The sequence below is a fragment of the Vespula vulgaris genome, chromosome 23 (genome assembly GCF_905475345.1).
Source record: "Vespula vulgaris chromosome 23, iyVesVulg1.1, whole genome shotgun sequence".
In the NCBI taxonomy this organism is placed as follows: Eukaryota; Metazoa; Arthropoda; class Insecta; order Hymenoptera; family Vespidae; genus Vespula; species Vespula vulgaris.
In genome coordinates this window covers 83,466-107,191 of record NC_066608.1, presented here as the reverse complement: position 1 = coordinate 107,191, position 23,726 = coordinate 83,466, and the positions used below count along the sequence as shown (strand labels likewise).

Sequence of the window (23,726 nt, the reverse complement as noted above, 5' to 3'; positions counted from 1 at the left end):
AGGAATTTATCCGCTATTCGATCGACTCTAATTTATATATACTAACCGATAAAAAAGCATTAGTATTAAAGTGGACATTTAAAAATATATTTCAAATTTTCGTTTGATGTTCGATTTTCGCGGATGATAAACGCGTTCTTATCGTTCGTACGTCTTTCGGTTTTTAAATGAAATCGTAGGACGCTTCGAACGTTCGTTCGCATCCGTTTGGAATTCTATCGAGCGATATTGATTGTCCGGCTAGATTAAAAATCTTCTCTTTTTCTTCGCCAGTATCGTTAGAAAAGTTGGCCCGCGTTTATTCGGCCTTATGAGAAGAGGGTAAGAGGTAAAATTACTAAGTAGGAAAGTGACAAATAAATACGTAGGTCAGGCACAGATAGTGTTTGATAATTGATCATATATAGTCTATACATTTACTTTACGCGACTTTCACTCTCTCCCTCTCTCTCCCTCTCTCTCTCTCTCTCTCTCTCTCTGAACGGACGACGTAGCACACTCGTTCCTCCCAATTCTCATTCTACGATTTAGAATCCCTCCGAATTGCCAACATATACCGATGTAAAAGGTAATCCTTTTCTACTTGCAATCTTTAGGATAAAAGTTCATACATCTAAACGAAGTTTGCACATTTATATTCGAAAGAGACAGACAGACAGACAGACAGACAGACAGACAGACAGACAGACAGACAGACAGACGATCGACGAATCGACATACACAGGTAGAACGATATTTGTTTAGCATTTCCTGAAAGTTACGATTTTTGATTCGATGGAGAGGCGTACCTCGAAATTTAAAAAGATCGTTAGAGTCAACTCGTAGACATTGCTCCTCGCATTCATTTGATTTCTCGACTATTTTCCTTCGATAAAACTTAACGAGCCTTTTTCCTCGACGCAACGGAAGGAAAAGGGTTGAAAGGAACGTTAGGCGCGTTAACGCAAAACGATCGTTGAGATCGTTAAAGTCCAAGGGTAATTCTACCCTAAAGAATAAAGCTACGGTCGTTGTTAAAAAAAAAAAAAAAAGAGAACAAAAATAAAAAAGAGAAGAAAAAAGAAATAAGGGGGAAAAAAATTAAGAAACTAAAAAATACCCTAGTTCCCCCTCTCACTCTCACTCTCACTCTCACTCACTCTCTTCTTTCTCTCTCGAAAACGATAACATAAGACTAGAGTTCAACAATACGTGCGGTTTCTTAATCGCTTACGGACACGCCGATGTAATAGTATAAAAATATAAACATCTAAAAAAAAGGAAAGCAGGAAAAAAGTAAACGTAGATAAAAATCAAAGATGAAAAGGCGCGTGTTTCTCCGAGCAACAAAACGTCGAGGGATCGAGCGGTCGATGGAACGAGAAAGACAATTAGGCTGCGTCTTTCTCGTTACCGCTAGGTATCCAGGTATACCCACCTATCTCGTACCTATCATCTCTCGTTCGTTTCTGGATCATACGCGCAAGAATCGATCCGTCTACGAATCGACATTTCTTTTCTCTATCTAACTAGCATATCCTATATTATATATACATATATAAACTTGTTGTGTGTGACGTGTCTTATATGTACACAGATAGCTGCACACATGCGTAAAACGCGCTTAAGCGACACACGTATGCGTACACGATGTGTTGTCCGACGTCGAACGAGACGAATACACCTTCTTACGGCTTATCCGTATATTCATATATACGTATATATATGTATATAGGTATATACGCGCATCTATTCAACGAACAACATTGACATTTACTCGTTAGGCTGTGCCATGATTCGACAATAAATAAAGTAAAAACTATTTTTTTTTTCTTTTTTTTTCGAAAGAAAGAAAAGGAGCAAAAAAGGAAGAAAGGAGGAAAATAATCGCGTGGCGCGATTCGACGTAGGAAGTCACGTACAGCAGCGGGAGAATGAGACGCTACACTGAAATCCAAGGAATTTGAAAGTCTCGTTACAAATTTGGTCGATTCCATGGTCGAAGCGCGATCGCTGGAACTCCTGGGAAAAATTTGGTAGCGATTTGGCAAATCGAATTCGCGCTCGATCGCGAGCCGAATAAGATACTTCCGAGCTCGTCGCTGAGTCGCGCTAGAATTAGCTGTTGCAGCAGAACGGCTGTCGGGCCCACCATTCTCGACGCGACGTATCGGAAGATCCATCTCTCTCGGCTTCTCGATCGACGCGAAGGACGTATCACTTGATCTCCTCGCGGCTCTGGGATTTCTGCGACTGGGCGGCCGGCGACGACGAGGACGGCACCTCGCTCGTGATTTGTCTCTTTGGCCGGAAACTCGCTGTCAAGGACGATATCCAGCCGGTCTGAGAGTGTTGCGAGCCCTGATCGTGCAACGAACCGCTGTTGCTGTTGCTCCTCGTGCTGTCGATGCTCATGCCGGACTTGAAACGCGAAAAGAGACCCGGCGACGACTTTTTCGAGGCGGCAGGCGACGAGAACGCGTTCGTCTTTTTGCTCGCCTTTACCGACTCCTTGCAAAGCATCGAGTCCAAACTACCCGTGTGCTGAAGGTCCTCCGCCTTTTTCGCCTCCAACGAGCCCAAGAGAACGGTCTCGGTTTGCTTCGTGATCTTCGATATGTCCTCCATACTGGCGGAGCTCCGTCTGATCTCGACTTTTCCCATGTCCGAATCGGCGTCGTCGAATCCGCGAGGCGACGAGCTATCCGGATCAACCACGATCTCCGGTTTCTTCCGTTGTCGCTGGCCGACGCTGCTGGGCGGACGCACCTCGATCTCCTTAAACTCGATGTCGATGTCTACGCCTATGTCGATGTCGACGTCGAGACCCTTTCGTCCCTTCGAACATTTACCTTCCGGATTCGACAGATTTCTACGATGCTTCGATTCGATCGACCTCCTATCGTCGCCCGCGTTCTCGCCGGGTAAAACTTCCAACGAGGCCGACGACTTTCTCTCCTTCGCAAAGACCGTCTTCCAACCCTTGCTCTTGGAGTCCTGCGTCTTCCTCACCTTCGGCAATGTCATAGCTCTCTTCTCTACGCTCGACAACTCGACCACCGTCGTCGTCGGCATCTTCCCGGCGTGCTCCTTGCTCGTCGTCACTTTCCTGAGATTGCATCGCTTGCACACGAGGCTCGTGGGATCGTGTTGCTGTTGCTGTTGCTGTTGCTGTTGGCGGCGCCTGGCGATAGCGGTGCAAGTACCGGTGCTCACGGTATTGCTTTTATTCAGACTTTTCGCCACGTATTTGGTGGCTCTTGGACTAGGTGAATCTTTGGAGTCGAAACTAATGCTCAAACGATCCGTAAAGTTCCTCAAACGCGACAGCAGCGACTTGTGATTATTCGAGGATTTGTCGTCGCAAGAGCAACGCAAAGAGACGACCGACTCTCGTCGAATTATCGGCACGTCCTTGCGACCGACGCCGGACGAGGATGGACGCTTCGAGCCGTTCCTTCTGGCAGGTTCCTCTCGGCAGCCGCCGATCGCGTTCCCGTTCCCTTCGACCATCTGCGGCGTCTCGTTGTTGACGTTCCCTCCATCGAAGAAGATGGAATCGTCTCGCTCGAGTTCCTCGAGGATCCTGCTGCCGTCGGTCGATCTCGCGCTAACCGGCGAGCTGAGATTGCTTCCGAGATTGTTCTCGCCGCGGCTTCGTCTCCTCTCTCTCTCCCTCTCGCGCTCGCGCTCGCGCTCGCGCTCGTGCTCCCTCATGGCTCGCGCCAGCTCGTAATTGTGATGATCCAAGGAGGACTTCTCCCTGCTGCCCTTTCGACTACCGGGATAACTCTTTCTGCCGGAGTGCGAGCCGGATCCGACCGTCGCACCCTCCGTCGAGATTTTAAACTTTAACGTCTTCTCGCTTATCTCGACCTCGGTCGCCGTCTCGGGATCCGAACTCTCGAGGTTGTCCGCTTCCTCGAGCGTCAGATTCTCCGTGATGTCCTCCTCCGTCGAGCGCGATCTCGAGTGAACGGTACCACCGGAACGTTTCGAGCGCATGCTGTGAGACGAGGTAGACTTAACGACCGACGTCGTTGCCGACGCCGAGGCCGAGGCCGAGGCCGACGCCGAGGCCGAGGCCGACGCGGCAGTCGCCGGAGAAGCCGCGGTCGCGGCCGTCGAGCTGGTCGCGTTACCGACCTGAGCCAACGACTGATTCGATTCTCCGAGATCGACCACGCTCTTGCGATGATGTCGCTCGTCCTTCGCCGCCTCGTTCAGTCTTCGATAGTACTCGAGAGCTTCTCTCACCGGCCGCACTATGAGATCCTGCAAAGAGACGAATCGTACACGTAATAAGTACGGTTACGTACGGGTCATTTATCCTCGGCCGAGTCACGCAAGAGGAGGCGATCATCGCCCGAGGAATATCGATTTCTTTTTCTTTTTTTCTTTCTTCCCCCTCTTTCTCCCCGCAACCCCCTTAGCTCCAAGCGCGTTACCTCAAGTTCTGGAAACAGCTCGCCGAGGGCTTCGAAGAGAGGAAGAAGAACTAGGCCGATAAAGCTGCACTGCGACGAGGGTTTTGTCACTTTGTCACGGTCCATAAATGGAGTTACTGGAAGCCCTTCGAGTTTCTCCGCGTCGCTCTGCTTGAAGAACTCTTGAAGCAGCCTGTCCAACCACGGCTCCGCGACTTCCATAGGCCGTGCCTCGTTACTGATGTCGGCGACCTTTATGAGGATCATCGATAGCTACGTAAAAACAAACTCGGTTAAAGAGTTTCGCGATCTCTCGCGACTCCTTCGTCCGCGAGAATAATTTTCGTCGTCGAGAGTTGACGGATGACGACGTATGCTCTTGCGAGACCGAGGGAGAGCTGGAACGAACGCTGGAACGAACGCTGGAACGAACGCTTACCAGATTAATGTGGGCCCTGTTCGCGTAATCGAAGTCCGTCACGATGTCGGTGAACTGGGCGAGTATCTCGTTATGCCTGGCCATGTCGGTCGCGAGAATGCATCGTATGATGCCTTCGCGCACCGTCCTGTAGGTCGAACAGTCCAAGGACGCCAAGATGTTGCACTCGGCAGCCTCTAGGACGCGAAAGGCCACCGAACAGTGATGATTCTCCAGGGGCGAGATGTCGTTGTAGCGCAGGGCCAACTCGGTACGCGCGTTTATCTGATAGATGTTGTTGTAGCCCGGATGATCGAGGTCGTGGCATATGCAGGAGACGATCAGGACGAAGACCTCGAGATTGCCGATCCGCGACGGCAAGTCCACCGCCCAAGCTATCGCGTACATCTGCGTTTCGAGCAATCGCTTGGTTACGATCGTCGGTTCGTTTAAATCGATGCGCTCGCTCGAATTAAATCGATCTTACCATTTGCGCGACGCAGAAACAGTGCCGGAAGTTATGGAACGGCACCTCGTTGTAGTTTATGTAGACCTCGTAAAGGAAGTTCCTCAGAACGTACAAGGGAATGTTGAACTTTTGAGGTAGGTCGAGCTCGACGAACATCGTTTGCAGCATCAGTAGGAGCTCCTCGTCTTCCCATTGTCGGGCATCGAAGGCCGGCGAGCGAAGCCATTCCCGAACGTTCGATGACATGGCCACCTCGCTGAAACGATCGTACGATCAGAACGTCAAATCTACCGCGTCTTCGCGATCGAGGACGGGAAAGGAAAGACAAAAGATCATTTCGTAGGGACGTTAACGAGCTACACGTTAATTGCCAATCCAGAATTTAGGTCGGCGCACGAAATCGCCTCGGCACCGTGATAACGCACGCCTCGCGACGCTCGCCACATTATTGGTACGCCACATCTGATTATTAGTCGGCTAACGGCGGCTTAATAGCATTTTGCGGTAACGCGCTAAGAAGCTTAGGTCGCCATGACGAATAACGCGATCCGCTCCATCGTGACAATAACGCCGCCGTATGCGGTTATACGGGTAGGTGTATAAACAATGCAAGTAACTACACGAGCGAGTTCCCTCTGTTACGACTAATGTTAATGACATTAAAAGATAAGTTGCGCACCCCTCCTCTCTCGCGAGCTCGTCCTTTATCCGTCGCGAAAAGAGCACGGAAGCTGGGCCCATATTTCTCATTCGTAATTAATTCAGCAGCTACGAGTCCTCCCCGTACGAGGGGAGGAATGAAGAGCGTCCGGAATAATCGTTCTCCAATTATCTCGCAATTATTATCCATCGTCCTTCTTAGCGATTCTCAAAGAATCTGCTGCGCGATAAATGATTTCGGAGCAGATACCGTTAGATTCTCGAGAAAGGTGGTGAGATCGCAAGTCGCACACGATTTTATCAAAGAGATCGTTCGTATTCCGAAAATTGCCCGAGATTCGCGCTAAAGAAGCTTTGCCGTCGAAAACTTGTCGTCTTTTTACTCCTCGGACCTCGCAGGATTTCTGTCCCGTGAAGCAACGCTTCGAAGCACCCTTTTGCTTGATAACCATCGACGAGGAAACACTGGTGAATTACGGCAAACGAGAGCCCTACCTAATGCACCGTATTGAATCGAGTGCGGGAGAGTAAACGGTTAAAAGGGAGCTCGAAATCCTCGGATTATTGATGACCCGGAACCGACAGCAGGATTTACACATCGAGTGTAGCTTAGTACATGCTACTGGCTCTTTTCAAGCTGCCATCGCTCGTGTTTACGTTCGCTGCTCGATAATACCGTCCAACGATGTGCGTGCATCCCTGCGAGCGCGCGCGCGCGCGCGCGCAACTTTTATAGCGCTAAAAGAGTAAAGCTCTGTTAAAAAGAATTCCTTGTCGCGAATTTAATTAATGTCTCCTTAATGATAATGTCCTGGGTAAAGGTGGATACTCGACTCTTAAAAAGCGTTAATTATTCTCAAGATTAGCTTACGCTCGATGCGGCTCGAAACGAAGAATTCTTAATAGGATTTTTTTTCCTCGACGCGAAGTAATGCAATTTACGTGAAATTATGAAACGAGAAGTCATTCTTTTTCTTTCTTCCTTTTTCTCTTTCCCTTTTTTCTTTCTGGAAATCCTCGGCGTTCGTTTACGCGGAAGTACGTTTCTCCAATGGGAAAATGAATTCTTTAGGCGAGCGACGACATGAATTTTCCACGAGTCAATGAGAATGGTCCATCCATTTCGGGATTCAATTTACGTCCCACGGTAGGACGGTAATCTCGGATAAAGTAGCAGGCTCGCCGAGCTTAATCGCCTACGAAATACTTTCTCTCCTGCTGCTCCCGCGCGTCCTTTCCATATCGCTGACCTACAGGGACATCGGATTCCATTGCTCCTGCGTCGAATTCCAAGCTTCGAGTCAATAGCTACGAAATAGCCGACATCATCGGGCGTGAGAAAAAGAGAAGAAAGGACGTGGAACGTTGTTCCGCAAACCCAACGAAACGACTCTTCTCCTTCCGAAGAAATTCTTTTCGAGCCCTAAATAAACGTTTCTATAAGAACGGGGTACGCCGCACGCGCGTATCCTGGTGGGATACCCAAAAAGACGTCGTCCGAAAGAGAACGAAGCGAATCCGATTACGGAACAAAACGTTTCCAGTCTTCGATCGTCGATCTTTAAGCCTCCCTTACGAGCTCGTTAATTCCATTAATGACGCGAGGTCGGTTTATTAACAAAAATTAACACTGGCCGCGAATCGATCGATCGAACCCTCGAAACGAATCTCGTCGCGTTACCGCCGCGATAATTAATTTATCGACGCTTTGACACCGGTCGATTAAATTTCCTCCGAGGGAAAAATTGTATTACAAGTTTCTCTATTATTAGTGTTCGAAGTAAGCGTTCGGCTTGCCGAGCTTATAGCGTGACGTTATAAATACAACGATTACGTCGCGCATCTCGCTTTAATCGTCTCAAAGTTTAAACTCGCGAACGCAAGAACGAAGGTGCCTACCTACCTACGACGCGTGTACCCAACGTGGTAAAAGTAAAATCAATTAAGGAACACGCGAAAGGGCGTGCGACGGTTTGCACGGAGGCGTCTAAAGTCTTCGTTATTGGATCCATGGCAGAATGCCAGATCAGCGAAAGCTGCATAAATCGATATACACCGGCGAAAGATGCGAAAGCGGTGTATATCGGTGCCGGCAAAGGGTATCTCGAAGCTACGTAGAGACGATTCTACGTACACGGCGCTACGTAACAACCACATTCCTCGACATCGCTGAGATATGCATATGCGCGAAAGCTCCTATTTTAAGATTCCCCAAGTTGTTCCGCGCTTCCTCGAATTACCATTTTCCATCAACGTGACTTCCATTTAAAACGAACGCAATTCCCGGAGACCGATCTCGGTGCTCCGTCGACTTCCGAAAGATGATAGCAATTGTTTCGGTGGGTCTTCCAATCGCGCTAACCTTTCCTACGATATTATTACGTCGGGTTTCTCCTTCTCCCTCTATTTTTTGGTTTTGTTATTTCCTTTTTTCTTTCTTTTTCTTTTATCTTCCTTTACTCGTATCATAAAGTACGCACGACGTATGAAAGTAAATTCCCCGCTGGAAAATGGAAAACAACGAGGTCGAGTTTCTTTTTCCTCTTTCCCTATCGAGACAAAAGTCTCGACTTAAAAACTCGTTAGGTCGTGAAAGAAAAACGAAACTGTCGTTCGACGCAATTTTCGAGTACAACGCTTGCGATACTTTGTCCGCGGGGTCGTTTTAGCCAAACGATTGTTTCTTGCTTTCGTGCACTTTATCGAAAAAAAAAAGAAAGGAAAGAAAAAAAGCCTTCTACCGAAGTGACAAAAATCGCCGCATCGCTTTCGATATTTTCTTCAAAAGCGAAACTCGACGATAACGAGGCATCGAATTGACAAGAGACGAGAGATACAAAGGAGCTTTTTAGAGAGATTAAGCGTACTCTAAACGCAAAAAGTGAAAGCTCCTTTGAGGTCGTACGACGAGCAGAAAATCGAGATGATCGTTTCTTGTCGCCTGCAAAGGGGAAAATAAAATTCTCAAAGACGTACATATTTTTAAAACTTTACGACGCGTCCGCTTTGGTCCTTGAGACGAGCGCATAAATTCTGCAACATTAAAAAGAGATTGGCAGCTATCCAAAATTTTTAACGGGCCGCGCGACGAATCCGAGAGATGTTCGTCCTTCGTGAATTTCGATTCGATTCGAAACGTATTCGTGCGTTTCTACGGCGACGCCAGTGCGAATCGAATAAGCATTACGATGATGCACGACGATACAAGGAAATAACGTCGAAAAGGGAATTTCAAAATATTTTCGACCTCGTCCACTTGGACGTTTGTTCCAATTTCTGTATACGCGCCACTTCCATTTGGTGGCTGAAAAGCTTTGAACGTGCGGGCGAGAGAGCGAGAGAGAGAGAGAGAGAGAGAGAGAGAATAATAACCGCCAAGCATGGAGCGAAAATTCTCTTCCATTTCGCTAGAAATTGAAACGATTGAAAGCTGCGAAATATCCGCGTCGAATCGAATCCCGTAATCGCAAATCGACGTCCGTAGGTACTCTGACGTTTCTCCGAAGCGTACAATTTTAACGGGATAATCTCGAAGCGTTCGAAGGAAAGGTGTCATTTGCGAATAGACATTGGTACATTTATTACGCGCGAATGACACGAGACACGTAGCTGGTGGAAATCGTAATCTCGGGTAGGCCCTCGATCATTGGCAATCACGCGCGTTGGTATAGGCAACTCGGCCGCATCCGCGGCTTAGATCGACGACGATATAACTGGAAACAAGGACGTATTGCCGCTTAATAGATAGGATTATAACCGGGGCTTAATCGTCTTGGGCCACCGCGACTGATGACCTATTTCGAATACAAATGCACCCTCCTCTCTCCGGTGGTATTCCAATCAAACGTTCGATCTCCGTGACCACCTCTAAACGGAACACGATTTCGTCGATGCACCGCGACGCAACGCTCGTCCGACGTCTGCGATAACGAATCAATCGATATATCGCGAAAAATTCGAATCCTTCGAATGGCTGCTACCGCGCATAACGCGGCCAAATATCGACTCCTCCAACTCTACTTCTACCAATATCTACTTTTGTCGAGGGATAAATAGAGAGAGAGAGAGAGAGAGAGAAAGAGTGGCAATGGCATTCGTCTGAGACGAATTACATCAAGTTCGTCGACTTACCAGATATTGAGGAACTTTTCTCGCACTTTGCGCTTTATACCGTCGCTCTTCCGACGATATTGCAACCTTCTACATGCTTCCGAAGAAATGGGTTCTGGGAGTTGCTTGTAGAAACCTGAAAATGACGCGATTACAAAGCTGCGTGTTCCGACAACGTTACCCCACCAACGTCGCTCAAGACGATCCACGAATATCTCCGAGCGGAACAAAGATCGGTTAAGCCAACCGGGGAAAACTTGATTAAACTACCGCCGACACCGATTACTCCCATTATTTCCATCCGAACGAACCATCGCAGAATCGTTTGACGGCTGGAAAGAGGTTTTTCGAATCTAAATATCGAATTGTCGTCCGAGAGACGTCCGAGATAGGAACGGTCTCGAGCTAGCTAGGTTTCCAGCTAGCTGTCGAACGAACACTCTTCGCTCGACCTCGGAAACTTTACTCGACGAGGTCGACGAATGCGCCGGCGTTTAGGTGTACTCGATTCTCGAGGAAAAGCGCGAAAAGAAAGCGGTAACCTTCCAAGCTCCGCTCCGGAGGGGGACCGAAACCGAAAGATCCGCCGAGCCATGATATCCCGTCGACGTACTCACCCAGCCAGCTGAGGTGCTCGGTAGTCTCGAGCTTGTTCTTGAAGCTGTCGACCTGCCTCTTAAGTTCCCGAAGTGCCAACGGTGGTGACGCGCAAACGGCCTCCTGGTGCTCGCGCAGTTCTCGCTCCAGGGTCGCCACGCGGCTCTCGAGCGCCCGCAAAACTTCCAGCTCCATCATCCCCGAGGAGGCGGGGTGAGCACCGACGACCTTGAACAGTATCGCCCTCTTACAACGACACGCTCTTTCCTCCTCTTACCACGCGCGACGCCTCTCCCTTTCGTGCCTGCTCCTCCCTCCTTCTTTCCATTCTTTCCATTCTTTCCATTCTTCCTACCCCTCTCCGTTCCTCCCATTCCTTCCCCGTGTTCTTATCTCTGGAGATCTCACCGTTCGAGACGTTTCTTTCAAACGATTCCGATAAATTCGCCCGCTCGTCGATCCCTCGATTAGCCCCTCCTCCGAGTATAACCATGCACTACTACCTGGATTAGATTCGATTATTAACGGATCCGATGCGAATCGATGCGAATCGATGCGAATCGATGCTCAACGACTTATCGCGCTCGAGCGCCATCGAACGTCGTCCGTCGGTAATCGCAGATTCGATGCTTATCGTGCACGATTCGCGGGCCATTGAACGATTTGTAACGGTACAAAACCGATCCGCGCATTTGCCGATGTTGTTATCAAATCGGATTATACCGAACCGAATTATGCATGCACCGAATTGTTCGACGCAAGCTGGATTACTTCGAGCACGTTACTCGATACGTTAGTACGCGAATAGACGTAACTACCAACACGTGCGCGCGCGCGATCCGTATTCCGAACGAGGGATATTCTCTCCGATAAATTCCATTATCGTTCGAATTAAAATCGATGTTCTCTTACCTGAAGAACATAGGGCGTGTCGGGAGTGTTTGCCGGCAAGTGACACGAAATGTTCAGGAGCTTATCTCCCTTGCGAAGCTTCACGATATCCAGAGGTCCAGCCTCCGCAGCGTTTCTAAAGAGTTCTGAAACGTGCGCGAAAAGATTCGACGATTAATCTAGTTCCGATCACCTTGACGGGATGGGTAAGACGTAAGAAGAGAGAGAAGGAACGCGATTTTCGAAAGGAAAGGAAAAAAGCACGGGGAAAAAATGTTAGGGCAGAATCGACGATACGCGCCTATCCTATTTCGTCATAGATCCTTCCGACGCGTACGTACTTTCTTACACGCTCGAGTATTTCGCGCTAGGATGAAAAATGAATTTCCTCGACGATCCCGCCGTATACGTCGTCGTTACCTCGGGGATCATTTATAAATTCCTTTCGCTTCTATTATTTTCCGTTGCTCTCGCACCTGCGTCGTATTCTCGTCGACGAAAGGATCGTAAAAAAGAAATTTCAACGTTATCTCGCATTATCGTGGAAAACTAAAATTCCTAAGGAAAATTCTAGAAGCCGCTGATAACGGTAATAAAGGTGAAATGCCTATAAACTGGGAAAAGTTTATCCCATTTACGCTCGACGACAAGACGTGGTTCGATTTTACAAAGGCGACGACGAACGAGCGAAGAAGAGGCTGGCGAACGAGTAAGAGCGCGACCTGCCCGAACTCTACCCCCGGAATGGCTGCCGCGTGCCGAGAGAGAGAGAGAGAGAGAGAGAGAGCAAACAAACGAGTCTCCGTACTCGAAATAAGTTTTTACCCTCCGGAGGTAGGTACGGTGACCTCTTGGGAGTTGCAAAGGTGACGAACTTTTGCGAGCAAACGAGGGGTTGGCCTCCGATCGAGGAATCGAAAGATCGAAAAATCGAAGAAGAGAAAAAAGAGACTTCGTTTCGAGGCGATCCGCGTCGATAAAGCTCGTAGATTAGTACGACAGAAATGGGAGAAAGAAAAGGAAACGCGTTAGACGCGCGATCCTACAAATCGAACTAGGAGTCTTCGGTTACGTGCAAACGAATAGACGGCGAGCGAGCTTGCGCGTCTTCTTTGTGTGTCGTAAGGTCGCTCTCGACCGTCATAACTCCGCCAGAGTAAACTTCGCATCGAGTGCGTTCATCGTTTGTCAAGTAAACTGCTCTAATTGATTCGAAAACTAGGAGCGGCCTCTACAAGCATAAGAGAAAGCCACGTTATCTGATTCTTAAGTACAGTTCGTATTTTTAGTCGTGACGCTCGATCTTTGATCTTTTCGACCTTAGGATATTTCTTCGAAATCAAACGAATCGAAAAAAAAGTAACGGAGCTATAACGCGCAAATATAGACGCACCCACCTCTATCCCACCGTATCTCCTGCATCCCTTCTGTCTGCGATCACGGCGTGCCAAGACGAAAGATCATTCCTACGCATTGACTCGCAAAGCGGTTCTCGCACTTTGGCCGTTTGCTTTTCGAAGGCGTTTATCCGCCAACGTTGCCGACGACGATCGAAAGCGCGCGAACGATCGCCTCTCGGGACGGTTTTTACGACCGACCGAATCTTACTCTCTCAACGTTCCTCCGACGAAGAATAAACGCGTCCGCGACGGATAGGCGAGAGAGAGAGAGAGAGAGAGAGAGAAAGGGAGTGCAGAAGCCGCAAGAGGAAGGAAGAGGAGAGTCCATCTTCTGCTACCCGTCCATTGGCTCTAATAGGATAATGAAACGTGAATCATGAACGTACGGCGGACGATTATATTTTTATTCTGACCCACGCTCAATTTATTCATTATTTTGTTGAGGCCAATATCATTGGGACGAGGTGCAGGAAGCCATTGTACTCGGAATGTATCGCCTCGCGAGTTTCGATCGTTGCCAATGAACCACGTACCTACTAACCGTCCGTCCGATCGGTTCGAAACGAAATCGATAGGAGCCGAGGAGAATATCGTTCCCTACGAACGTCGTTTTACCCTTCACTCGGTACGGCATTGTAATAACAAATAGAATAATTCACGGTAGCGCGTAACGATGATAGGGACGGCTTGCGTACGTTGTACGAACATTTTTACTCTCCGCTATGAATCTTGCTAAAAAGCGTATTCGTTCGTGCGGAAAATAGATTGCTACGAGAATACCAGGTTGGACGCACTTTTTATCCTCTCCTAACGAATTGCTCTTCCTTTCCCGATCACGATTGGACCGGTCGGCTCGTTAGTAAATCGGCTTTCAAAGGACTACAGTTTTCAGGGAAAATAAGTGGAATTTCGCGTTCCACGTCACGGTCGTTGGCAATGGACAACAGGAATTTCCGGAAATTCCTGAACGAGAGCGTCGATAATTTGTTAGCACTCGATTTCCGCTCGAAGCTCCCGTACTTTCGTTGCACTTTGCTTTCCGGAACCACATGCGCGTAACAAATTTAGCAATCTCTGGAAAGTAGCCGCGTCTCGCGTACATTTCGATTGCGTCTGCGCAAATACGAGTTAAATGTTTGGAAACGAAACGAAACGAAAATTTAACGCTGTCGGTCCTCGTAACACCACCCGATAGACGTAACGATTAACGATTTTTCTCTTTCTTTCGCCGATCGGTCTATTCTTTCCAGCAAAGCGCTCTCCTGACAAAACGGAACAACTCGTCGTTGTTATAAAACGAAATTATATTTCTTGCTCGGCCAACGTTAAGAAGCGCTATTCGTAATTTATAAAGCAGCCGGACCGACGCGCCAACGTAAATGCTCTTTTTCTCGCTTTTCTTTCGAGCGCGCGCGTTCCTCATCATCCTTCATTCAGACGCGAGAATATTTTTCTTTCCGAAAAAGAACATCGAGAGAGAGAGAGAGAGAGACAAACGATACAATTTCCCGCAAATAAGTTTTGTCTCGACGAACTCGCGAGATGAGAATAAAAGCGAAATCGTCGGTATTCGATAGAGCTCGATTCAATGAGCAGGATTAATGAATTTTCAAGAACTTCCTAACGAAGAAGCGCCCGGGAGAGTTTGTCGTAGACCGGCGCTCGTACTCGTTCGATCGATATTTACCACCGCCTGCTATTTACTTCCACCTGGTATTACCATTTGTTGCACGAGCTAACCGTATAAATACGCGTATACGCGGGATACGCGAGCGGTTACGAAAGAGTCCGACGTAACGAACGCCGCCATCCCAAGCGCCGTTCGAACGAAAAATAGCGTCGGCCGCGGGCACGTGGATCGAAAGCGAGACTTTCCTGGATCGAACGATCGAACGGACCATCTTTCGATTCTCGCATCTCCAAATTCTCAACCTTCTCGCTACGGAAATCACGCGCGAGACGGTAATTACAAGTATAAATATATCTCGTCTCGGTCATCCATTGCATATTTTTACGGGAATTTGCTTTCTCCGAGAGTAATTGAAACAAACCGTCGGCTCGAAACGACTCTTTCAACGAAAAACAGCTGGTGCTAAAACGAACAAGTTTCCCAGGTGGTTAAAGGACCGTTCTCTTAAATAACGCTATCCCTGGCTGCTGCTACACCCACGAGAGACGAACGGCTATTCTCGCGAACGCGCGATGGACGCGCCACGACGCGACGCGGAAGAGAAGATCGATACCACGATGAAACGAGAGAACTTTCGTAGTAACCTTTAAAGATTCTATCCAGACATCGGTAGCTAGAATCGGTCGTCTTTCGTATACGATCTCCGACGTGAAAGGAGAGGAAGAGAGTCCGGGTAACGGATTCGCAACGACGAACCCGTGCCGACCTGTGACTTTCGGCCTTGCGCGTCCGAGTACCACGTAAGATAGTTTAGCGGCCAAGGCGAGCCGAGAGAGAATTAGAATTCGTGCGAGTCAATTAACGTAATAATCTTATATAAGGCACCTCATCGATGACGACCGAGCAAAGAAACGTTTCCGTTCCCTCTTCCGCATCCTTCCGTCGTCTCTGTCAAGGAGAATCGGAAAAAAATTGTCGCAAAAGAATCGACGCGAATCGTAGGCGGAAAAGGTGACGGTGAGGATAAAACGATTCGTCGAATATTCGAAGAACGGTACGTACAAAGGGAGGAGAAGCGCGCGGTCGATAGGTCATGGCACGAGAGCGAAGTAAATACGAATACGTGCAAACGTAACGCGTTTGCCGCTACTACTCTCTAGACCGTACGTGTAACGTAAAATCAAAGGGACGTTTCACGATAGGAACGGAACTACTCTTCAAACTCGCGAAATTGGTTCCGACAACGAACGATCCAATTCTCGCCAATTTCAAGTTGGCGACGTTCGATGGTATTTGAAACATCGGATGAAATATATGGTATTAAAATGAAAGAAAAGGAACGAGAAGGAACGAGAGAGGAAAAAAGAAAATAAAAAAGGAAACGAAGGAGAAACTGAAAGCTGGAGAAAAGGAGAGCTGGAGTAGGAAGACCTACCCTTCAGCTCCATGTCCGTAACCTGGTCAGAGCGATAGGTGGCCGTCTCCCTGCGGTCGCCGACGATAAAGTGAATATTGGTGTACTCGTCGTCGTCTTCATTGTTGCCGGTGCCGTTCCTCGTCTCGAGGTCCATGGCCGAAGGACGAATCGAAGAAACGTCGCCGTCGTCCTCGTCCTCGACCTCGTCCTCGTCGCTCTCGTCGTCGTCGTCGTCGTCGTCGTCGTCCTTGTTCTCGCCCTTGTTCTCGCCCTTGTTCTCGTCCTCGTCGTCGTTGTCGTCGTCGTCGTCGTCGTCGTTGTCGTCGTCGTCACCGCCGTCGCCGTCGCCGTCGTTGTCGTCGTCGTCGTCGTCGTCGTCGCCGCCGTCGCCGCCGCCGTCGTCGTCGTCGTCGTCGTCGTCGTCGTCGTCGTCGTCGTCGTCGTCGTTGTCGTCGTCGTCGGTCCAGCACCGGCTCTCTCCGCCTCCCTTCTCCTCCTCTTCCCCCTTCTCCTCCAGGTCTTTACTCTCGTTAACTTTTCGGGAAGGTGAGGCCTCCGGCAACGATGACAACGGTCGGAGGGCAGCAAGTAGAAACGGACGTAAAGTGCCGGAGGTAATAGCGTCAATGGCGGTGGCGGCGGTGATGGTGGTGGTGGTGGTGGTGGCGATGCCGACACCCTCGACGAGCTCATCGTCGCATCGCCGGCCCGGCGGCAGCACCCGGGCCACCACCGATCGCTCTCGTCGAGCTCTCTATGCTAGGTTCGTACGGCACCGACGACGATAGGGACCAATCCGGCAAGGAGAACGACCAGAACGTTGACGAGGACCGATGCCGATCGGTTTCTTCTTCCGTCGAAAGCACGAGGATGTCGGTGACGCTGAACGACGACGACGGCGACGACGACGACAACGACGATGACCAACGACGTGGCATCGGTGACGACGGCGATCTCGCTTCTACTACCAACTCGCACCCGTCTCCTTCATGTTCCATTCTCTGCAACACGCACAATACAAACCACGGGTTAACCTCGGTTTGCGCTTCGCGCCAATCCGACAACAGGTGTCCGTTCCGTAGAACGCGAGTTAAATCGAGGAACGATATCGACGACAAGTCTCTTCCCTTTTCGTTTTCCCTTTTAGCGCAACGTCCAACGTAACCCCGACAAATTGACAGATTTCTTACGATTTCAACGTCGCAGGCGGAAATAAGAAAAGGAGCCGACGCGATCGAAAGGAGTCCCCGCTCTTCGACTCGTACGCGCCAATTTGATCAAATTTGTGTCGTTAAAACTACCCGACTAAGCGTCCTTCTCCGAAGACTTTGCCCGACGATATTTTTCACGAGAGAAAGACGAAATAAATCGATTCGAACGTACGTGCACGCGTAGGTACTTTGCGTCGATCGAAAGACAAAGCGTACCTTCGACGTTCAAAATTCACGCGTAATTAGCTCGACTAAAACTTTACCGCAACTAGCGTGCAGCCGCAAGCCGCAACGTTCTCGACCGTGGAGTCGCTAGGTGGTACGACGCAACCGCTCTAACGTTTTCATTTCCTACGATATATGGATGGTATATATTATATGGCATATAATATCAATCCAAGGCTATACGATATTCGTCGTATCTTCCAAAGTTCGTCGTTTTTATTACCGAGGACGACATCCGCCGATATTAGAAGCGTCGCCGTTTGCGTGGTATCGCGGTCGATAACTTTCGGACCGACTTCCAAGGAAAGATCTCTCGAGAGAGATCGAAGCGAGACAACGAGAGATAATCCGAGGAAAAAGTAACCCCCTGTCTACGCCTTCTCGCCAGTTACTTCCTCTCCGTAGGCGCTTCTTCCGCCAGAGCCGTTGGATAAGTTCGACGAAGCGCGTGTCTCCTCTCGAGGCATGCAACGAGAATCGAACGCGAACAATTTACGGGCATGGCGATTCGATCGCTGCCTTTCTTTTCGAGATTCTTTTCGATACTTGCCGCGAAGTAAGCCCGGGCCGTCCGAAAACGTCGCACGCGATAGATGGGACGATAACCGATCGTACATCTTGGCGAGATACTCTCGTATCAATCGAGAAGACGTTGTATTTAATTAGCCTTCGACCGGACGACCTTACCTCGCTCCTCCTATCGCCTGATAATGAACAATCAAGTCGATGCAAGTAACTCGATTAACGCGATTCGCTGAACCAAAAGAGAGCCAGCCTGCCTCTTCACCCTTCGGTATTTTTAACTTTGCTCTCACAAAAGGAACTCTCTTCTATGAATTCCGATACGATCTCTTTTCGAAATATTTCCCTTTCTCGAATATCTCCTCTCCGCCCACCCCCGCCCCGCTCTCTCTCTCTCTCTGTCTCTCTGTCTGTCTAATAATAAGCACGTATATACCGTAGGTTTTCCAAAGAGAACGGTCTCGCCTTAAAGATTCTATTTCGAAAGATCGGACCTTCGAAAGAATTACACAACTAGGCGAGAAACGACAACGGAGAGACGAAGCAATAACGTAATCGATCGCTCGACGACGGTATATCCTTCGGCGCTTTGGCAGTCATTCGTTTCAACCGATAAACGAGTGCCGCCTCGTTTATTTAGATACGACAAACCATTGGACAAGTCGATACATACAAGCACGTATATTCTTCGAGCGAATCGCCGTCAAAGTTATTATTGAAACCGATCGGACAATAGACTTTATTAAGTACGCGGAAGAAGCAGGAGACAGGCGTTGGGTCGGTACCATCGATCGGAATATCTCTCGTATCGGCAGCGTTCGTTCGACTTTTAATAATGAAAAATATCTCACGTTTTTTCGTGCCATTCACGATGCTGGATCGACTCGAGGTCGCGACGATGCGTTGTTTGCCATACGCGCGTGCACGTAGAACCAACTTTTTTGTACGCTTCGATTCGCTCCCAACTCGTATATTTCGTATCGTCGAAAAGTCGACGAGTCAAAAAAACGTCGAACGCTGTTGCTTCCCTTTCGATCGGACCGGTGATAAAAGTTCGTTCGTAACTTTTCGTCGTTTTTTGTTGAAAACTGAAGCACCCTCGCGGTAAAACTATCGCGCGAAGTGGAAACGAAATGGTAAACGGGAGAAGGGAGATCGGGTAACGTCTCGATCGTAACTAAAGGAGCACGCGTTGGGCCGCGCGATCGAGAAGAACCTCGTGGACCGAAAAACGCGAACCGTGTCTCTATCCCCTCTCCCTCTCGCGCCTTTTTACTTCCTGCTACGACGGGCTGCTCCTCCTCGATGCCATCTCCGTTTCCTCGATGCGACGACTTCCATCGGGATGACTCAGGGAAAAAGGAAACGTGCTAACGAGCCCCGGTCAGCATTAATTGTGACATCCTCTCGACGGTGCCGTAGCACTTCCGTCGCACGATCGCCTCGAGTCTCGATGCGAAGGAAGCTGCCAAGACGACCTCAACGCCCACGCGCACGCCGACTCGAAGCTGCTCGAAAGGGCTTTTCTTTCGAGCCCTCCTCCTCCTCCTCCTCCTCCTCCTCTCTGTCTCTCCCCCTTTCGCTCGTGTTCTCTATCGAGCGCTCTATCTCGGTTCATAGGTCGCGGAGCCACGGAGGGAAGGTTTACGACAAAGACGAATGAAATTTCTCCTCGCTGGACTCCCCTTCCTCCCTTTTGTCAAGTTTATTGCCAACCGATTTCCCGGGGAGCAATTACTCGCTCGGCGTAAAATCCTCGATAAAAATCGAATCTAATCCGGAAACACGACTGGATATTCCTGGTCGATCGCGACGAAGCCGTTTATAACCGGCCGGCGAGCGGCAAGGCCGAGGAGGACTCGTCCTCTCGTCGCGTCGAAATGATCGCAAGGGAGAAAGCGACGTCGCGTTCCGACGGAACGCGTTAACGGGAGCCCCCTGTCGATCGGTCGGAGACGCGTGCGAGGTGCGCGCACGCCTGCATTCGCGCCCAATGCCCGCTGCTACTCGCGGCGTTTTTGCACACGGAGAGAGACCGCGAGTTCCGTGGGAATCGCGTTACGTCGACATCCGTTCGAAAGGTGTTACGATGCTATTCAATTCCGAACGCGTCGTCGACCGCCGCCGTGCACGCTGCGAACGCCCCTATGCGGGCGATCGTTTCGCCTTTCGGCCTTCGAGGAATTCTCTCTCGGTTTCTTCTCCGTTCGGAGAACCTAGGGACCATCGGGCAGCGAGATAATTAGAGGAGAATCGCGTGGGAGACCGGGAGCTCTCCTTTCTCCTGTCAAAGGGAGCGGAAGCTGGAATTGCTACGCGTTAAAAGGGAGACTTTCGCTCCTCTCCCGTTTACCTCCGACCGGAATAATAACGCGCCCGCGATAACGATATACCGGGATATATACCGTTTCGCTCGACGATCATCCTTCCCGCTCCATTAATTCTCGATGGATTCGAGGATAACGAGGTGCCTCTTGGCTTTGATTCTCTCTAAGAAAAGGCGACGCCTCTCGAGAAGAGGTCCTCTACCTTTCCATTATATTACATTTATGCGTTAATCGCGGCTACGAGCCACTCTCCTTTATGCGCGCGACGCGAAGAAACAATTGCGCCGGTTCGGATCGAACGTTTTTTCTCGGGACCGACTTGTCAAAGCGACGAGAGCGAGAGAGAGAACGCGCGCGCGCGCTTCGAAAGACGGACGATCGTGCTCGATAAGGGTGTCCGTGGAAAGGAACGAAGGCGACTGTAGCGTAACGCGTCTCGCGGCATATGTAAACACTTGACGATAAACGCCTATAATTGCGACATCGCGAGCGCGCGATTCTAATCTAGGCCGCGAACGCGAATAATTAAAGGCAAGACCGACGACCGACCTAAAATCGCCTTTACTTTTCTTCCAATTTTATCCCCTCCGATCTCCAGCGTTTCGACGTACCGTTACCTTTCGCGAGAGTCACTAGCGACATCGCGATCAAGCTTCGGTCCTTTCGAGGAGACTTTTCATTCGGCTCGAAGTTTCGACGAGTTATAAAAATCGAGCGCGACTCGCAACGTCGCCAAAATAAATTGCTCCATGTCCGTGCGGTCATCCCTCTTTCTCTTTTTCTTTTTCCTCTTCTCCTCTTTCTCGATCCTAGTAACTTTACGGCGAATCGAACGACGTCGTTCCATTTGCCGAGACGTGGCAAAAGACGCTGCCCGTCCAACGACGACGACGGCGAATAAATCTTGGATATTATCGCTCGTACGTCACGCTTCTCCGATCTGTCTGCAATCTGAATTTGTCGAAAATATAACGTACGAGATACCGCGCGCGCGCACACATATCTGCATCGAATACATCGCCCACTACACCATTATATACGCTATCCCGCGATTAAAACTTCCTTTTCGCCTTTAGACAGATATATTTATATTTTTCCTCGTCCTTTCGATTCGGCAAGGCGCGCAAAGACGACTTCAAAGAACGAACTAATTTAATTAAAATCGAGCTTTAATCCTGCCGCCCGAACAGCGCAAACCTCGTGCCATTATGCTCTTCACCTTTCACATTTCGCAAGATTCTTCGTCGTTTCGCGTTTCCTTTTCGTCCCAACGAAATATCGCTCGCAATGGAATACGACGTTTTCGTCGTGTGCTTCATCGAACAAGCACTTGGCACGTAACGCGAGATGTAGCGATAATTCTACGATTGTTCGCAACGATCGCCGTGATCTTGAAATACGTATGTATCCTATTTGGAAACGTTACGAGGCAACGTCCTTGTCCGCTTATCACTCCGTGTACCACATGTAGGTACGGTATATCTCGGGTCGATGACATCATCTCGAGAAAGAAAAGGAGAGAGAGGGGGGGAAGGACGGAAGAGGATTACAAAGAAAGCCGCACGCAAAAAATTTCAACGTCGGTCGTCGCGGCCCGTATTCGCTGAGCGTAGCACGAAAAAAATATTGTCCCTTTATCGGTCAACCGAGAGAGCTTTGTACGATCGAATCAAATCGAAAGGCAATAACTTCGATCAAGTGCGCATTCGATACGACAAAGAGAACGAATCGGACGAACGAGATTTAAGCTTTCAAAGCGTAGAGAGCAACGAAATATGGCAGGGCTTTTCTTCCTCGTCGGTTTTACGCTCGCTCTTTTTATGCTTCGTCTCGATTTTAATCGGCTTTTTTAAGATCCGCGTCCTACGCGATTGGACTTTAAGCCCGCATAATTGATCTCTTCTACGTAGTAAACGACGGCAACGTGGAACAACTTGGAAAGAATTATACAAATGCGTACGTAAAATGCAATTTTTCGCATTAGGACCAAAGTACCTAAGCGTATTGGCAGTTGTTGCAGGGATTATCTTTCGCAAACAAAGAGAAAAACGTTTAAACCTTTTCTCTTCGAAGGAAGAGCGTACGACTCTCGCGAAATCCCCGACGACTCGCTGATTAAAATTGACTTGCGATTAGTTCGCGCTCGATAAATTAATTTCCCGATAATCGTAGATACAGCAAACTCCCATTACGGCCCCTTTTCCCATTTTATCGCGTAGTATGCGAAGGCGTTCAACGAGTCAGCCGGCAATGATGCAACCAGCTCTGGAAAGGAGTCGAACGCTTCGCCGACGAGAGGCTATACGCTAGGACGACCTTTAAACCGATCGTAGAGTCGAGCGTGAAAAGGTTCCACGAAATAAAACCGCGAAAGGTGAAAGCGAGTCGAGTCGACGAACCCGATCGTAAGTAACGCCGTTGCCCACGAAACGAGCTTTTCTTTGCGAACTAAAAACGATCGTTTACGAGGCGCGTCCAGTTTATCGATCGGGCGATCGCTGCGTCGCGACAAATCGATCGGATGTAATAATACGCAAAAACGCGATCGGTGCGAGACCTCGGTCGAGGTATCGATACGAGGCGGACGATTAAAATTCATAGAGGATATCTTTAGAAATCAAATTCTGATACGCAGCGACGTCCTTTGACCACGCGCGGTAACGTAATTGACGTATGGATAAACGCAGGCAAAATTTTAATACCGCACGATGGAACGATAAACTATCGTTTGAATTTACTCGTGAGAACGAGCCTTTGGCGGACGATTTTAACGATGCATCGCTTTCAACATTTTGTCCGTGAAATCATGCGTTTCCACTCGATCGCTCTCGGTAAAAGATTAATATTCAAAACATCGAATGTGACGTTCGAGGGATTTCCACGTTTTAATTGTATTTCATTGTTGGCTGCATTCGATTCCATTTCCGACGAGTTTTTCTTTTATTCCTTCTTCTTCTTCTTCTTCTTCTTCTTTTTTCTTTTTGTTACGTAGCCAGATCTCGTCGCGTTCGCCAAACGCTCTTCCTTGACCGCGAATTAGCCGTATCCTCCACCGTCGGCCGTTTTAGGGAGATGATCGAAGCGCATCCGAGATCGATCTTTGAAAATGCACGCGCGCGTTATCTTCGACGGTAATGTACTCGGACTTTTGGCGGACCATCGTCTATCGTGGCCCTTATCTCGAAACACGCATGCGCTGTCGGCTTCGTTTATCGATGTCCTCGATCGTACGACGATGCAACTTTGTCGGATTGTAACGTTGGACGTGCGAACACGTACGTTATATCGCTATATGGCCGATTAGAAGAATGAAAAGTTGTCGATACTTAGAGAGAGAGAGAGAGAGAGAGAGAGAGATACCCTTTACCTTCCCTCCTGCCCTATAAATCGATCACGACTCGGAACACGTTCGTACCGAAAAGTTCCTTTTTATTCGATGAAAT

General features: G+C 49.0%; 2 protein-coding genes across 2 annotated transcripts in view; both read right to left on the bottom strand.

The window, feature by feature from the left end:
• Nucleotides 1–369: 369 nt before the first annotated feature.
• On the bottom strand, nucleotides 370–13,167 carry LOC127071808 (high affinity cGMP-specific 3',5'-cyclic phosphodiesterase 9A). The gene is made up of 8 exons (XM_051011491.1): nucleotides 12,949–13,167; nucleotides 11,573–11,697; nucleotides 10,681–10,888; nucleotides 10,085–10,199; nucleotides 5,312–5,549; nucleotides 4,846–5,232; nucleotides 4,428–4,679; nucleotides 370–4,254 (listed from the first exon to the last, which is right to left on the bottom strand). Exons 1-8 carry the CDS (start codon nucleotides 12,971–12,973, stop codon nucleotides 2,197–2,199), a joined length of 3,408 nt encoding a protein of 1,135 aa, XP_050867448.1. The 5' UTR covers nucleotides 12,974–13,167; the 3' UTR covers nucleotides 370–2,196.
• Nucleotides 13,168–16,148: 2,981 nt separating this feature from the next.
• The window catches only part of LOC127071812 (transcriptional adapter 2-alpha-like), a 46,049-nt gene continuing 38,471 nt past the window's right edge, over nucleotides 16,149–23,726 (bottom strand). The window contains exon 6 of the transcript XR_007785237.1: nucleotides 16,149–16,999. The gene's annotated coding sequence lies outside the window, so the exon portion shown is untranslated. The remainder of the gene's footprint in view (nucleotides 17,000–23,726) is intronic.

Excerpts from the sequence above, each read along its gene's own strand:
- LOC127071808 (XM_051011491.1), bottom strand. The coding sequence starts at position 12,973 with ATGCAGGAGATACGGTGGGATAGAG. Across the intron at positions 11,698-12,948 it reads GGAGATACGGTGGGATAGAG|AACTCTTTAGAAACGCTGCG; the intron begins GTGGGTGCGTCT and ends CGCACGTTTCAG. Across the intron at positions 10,200-10,680 it reads CGAGCACCTCAGCTGGCTGG|GTTTCTACAAGCAACTCCCA; the intron begins GTGAGTACGTCG and ends CGTCATTTTCAG.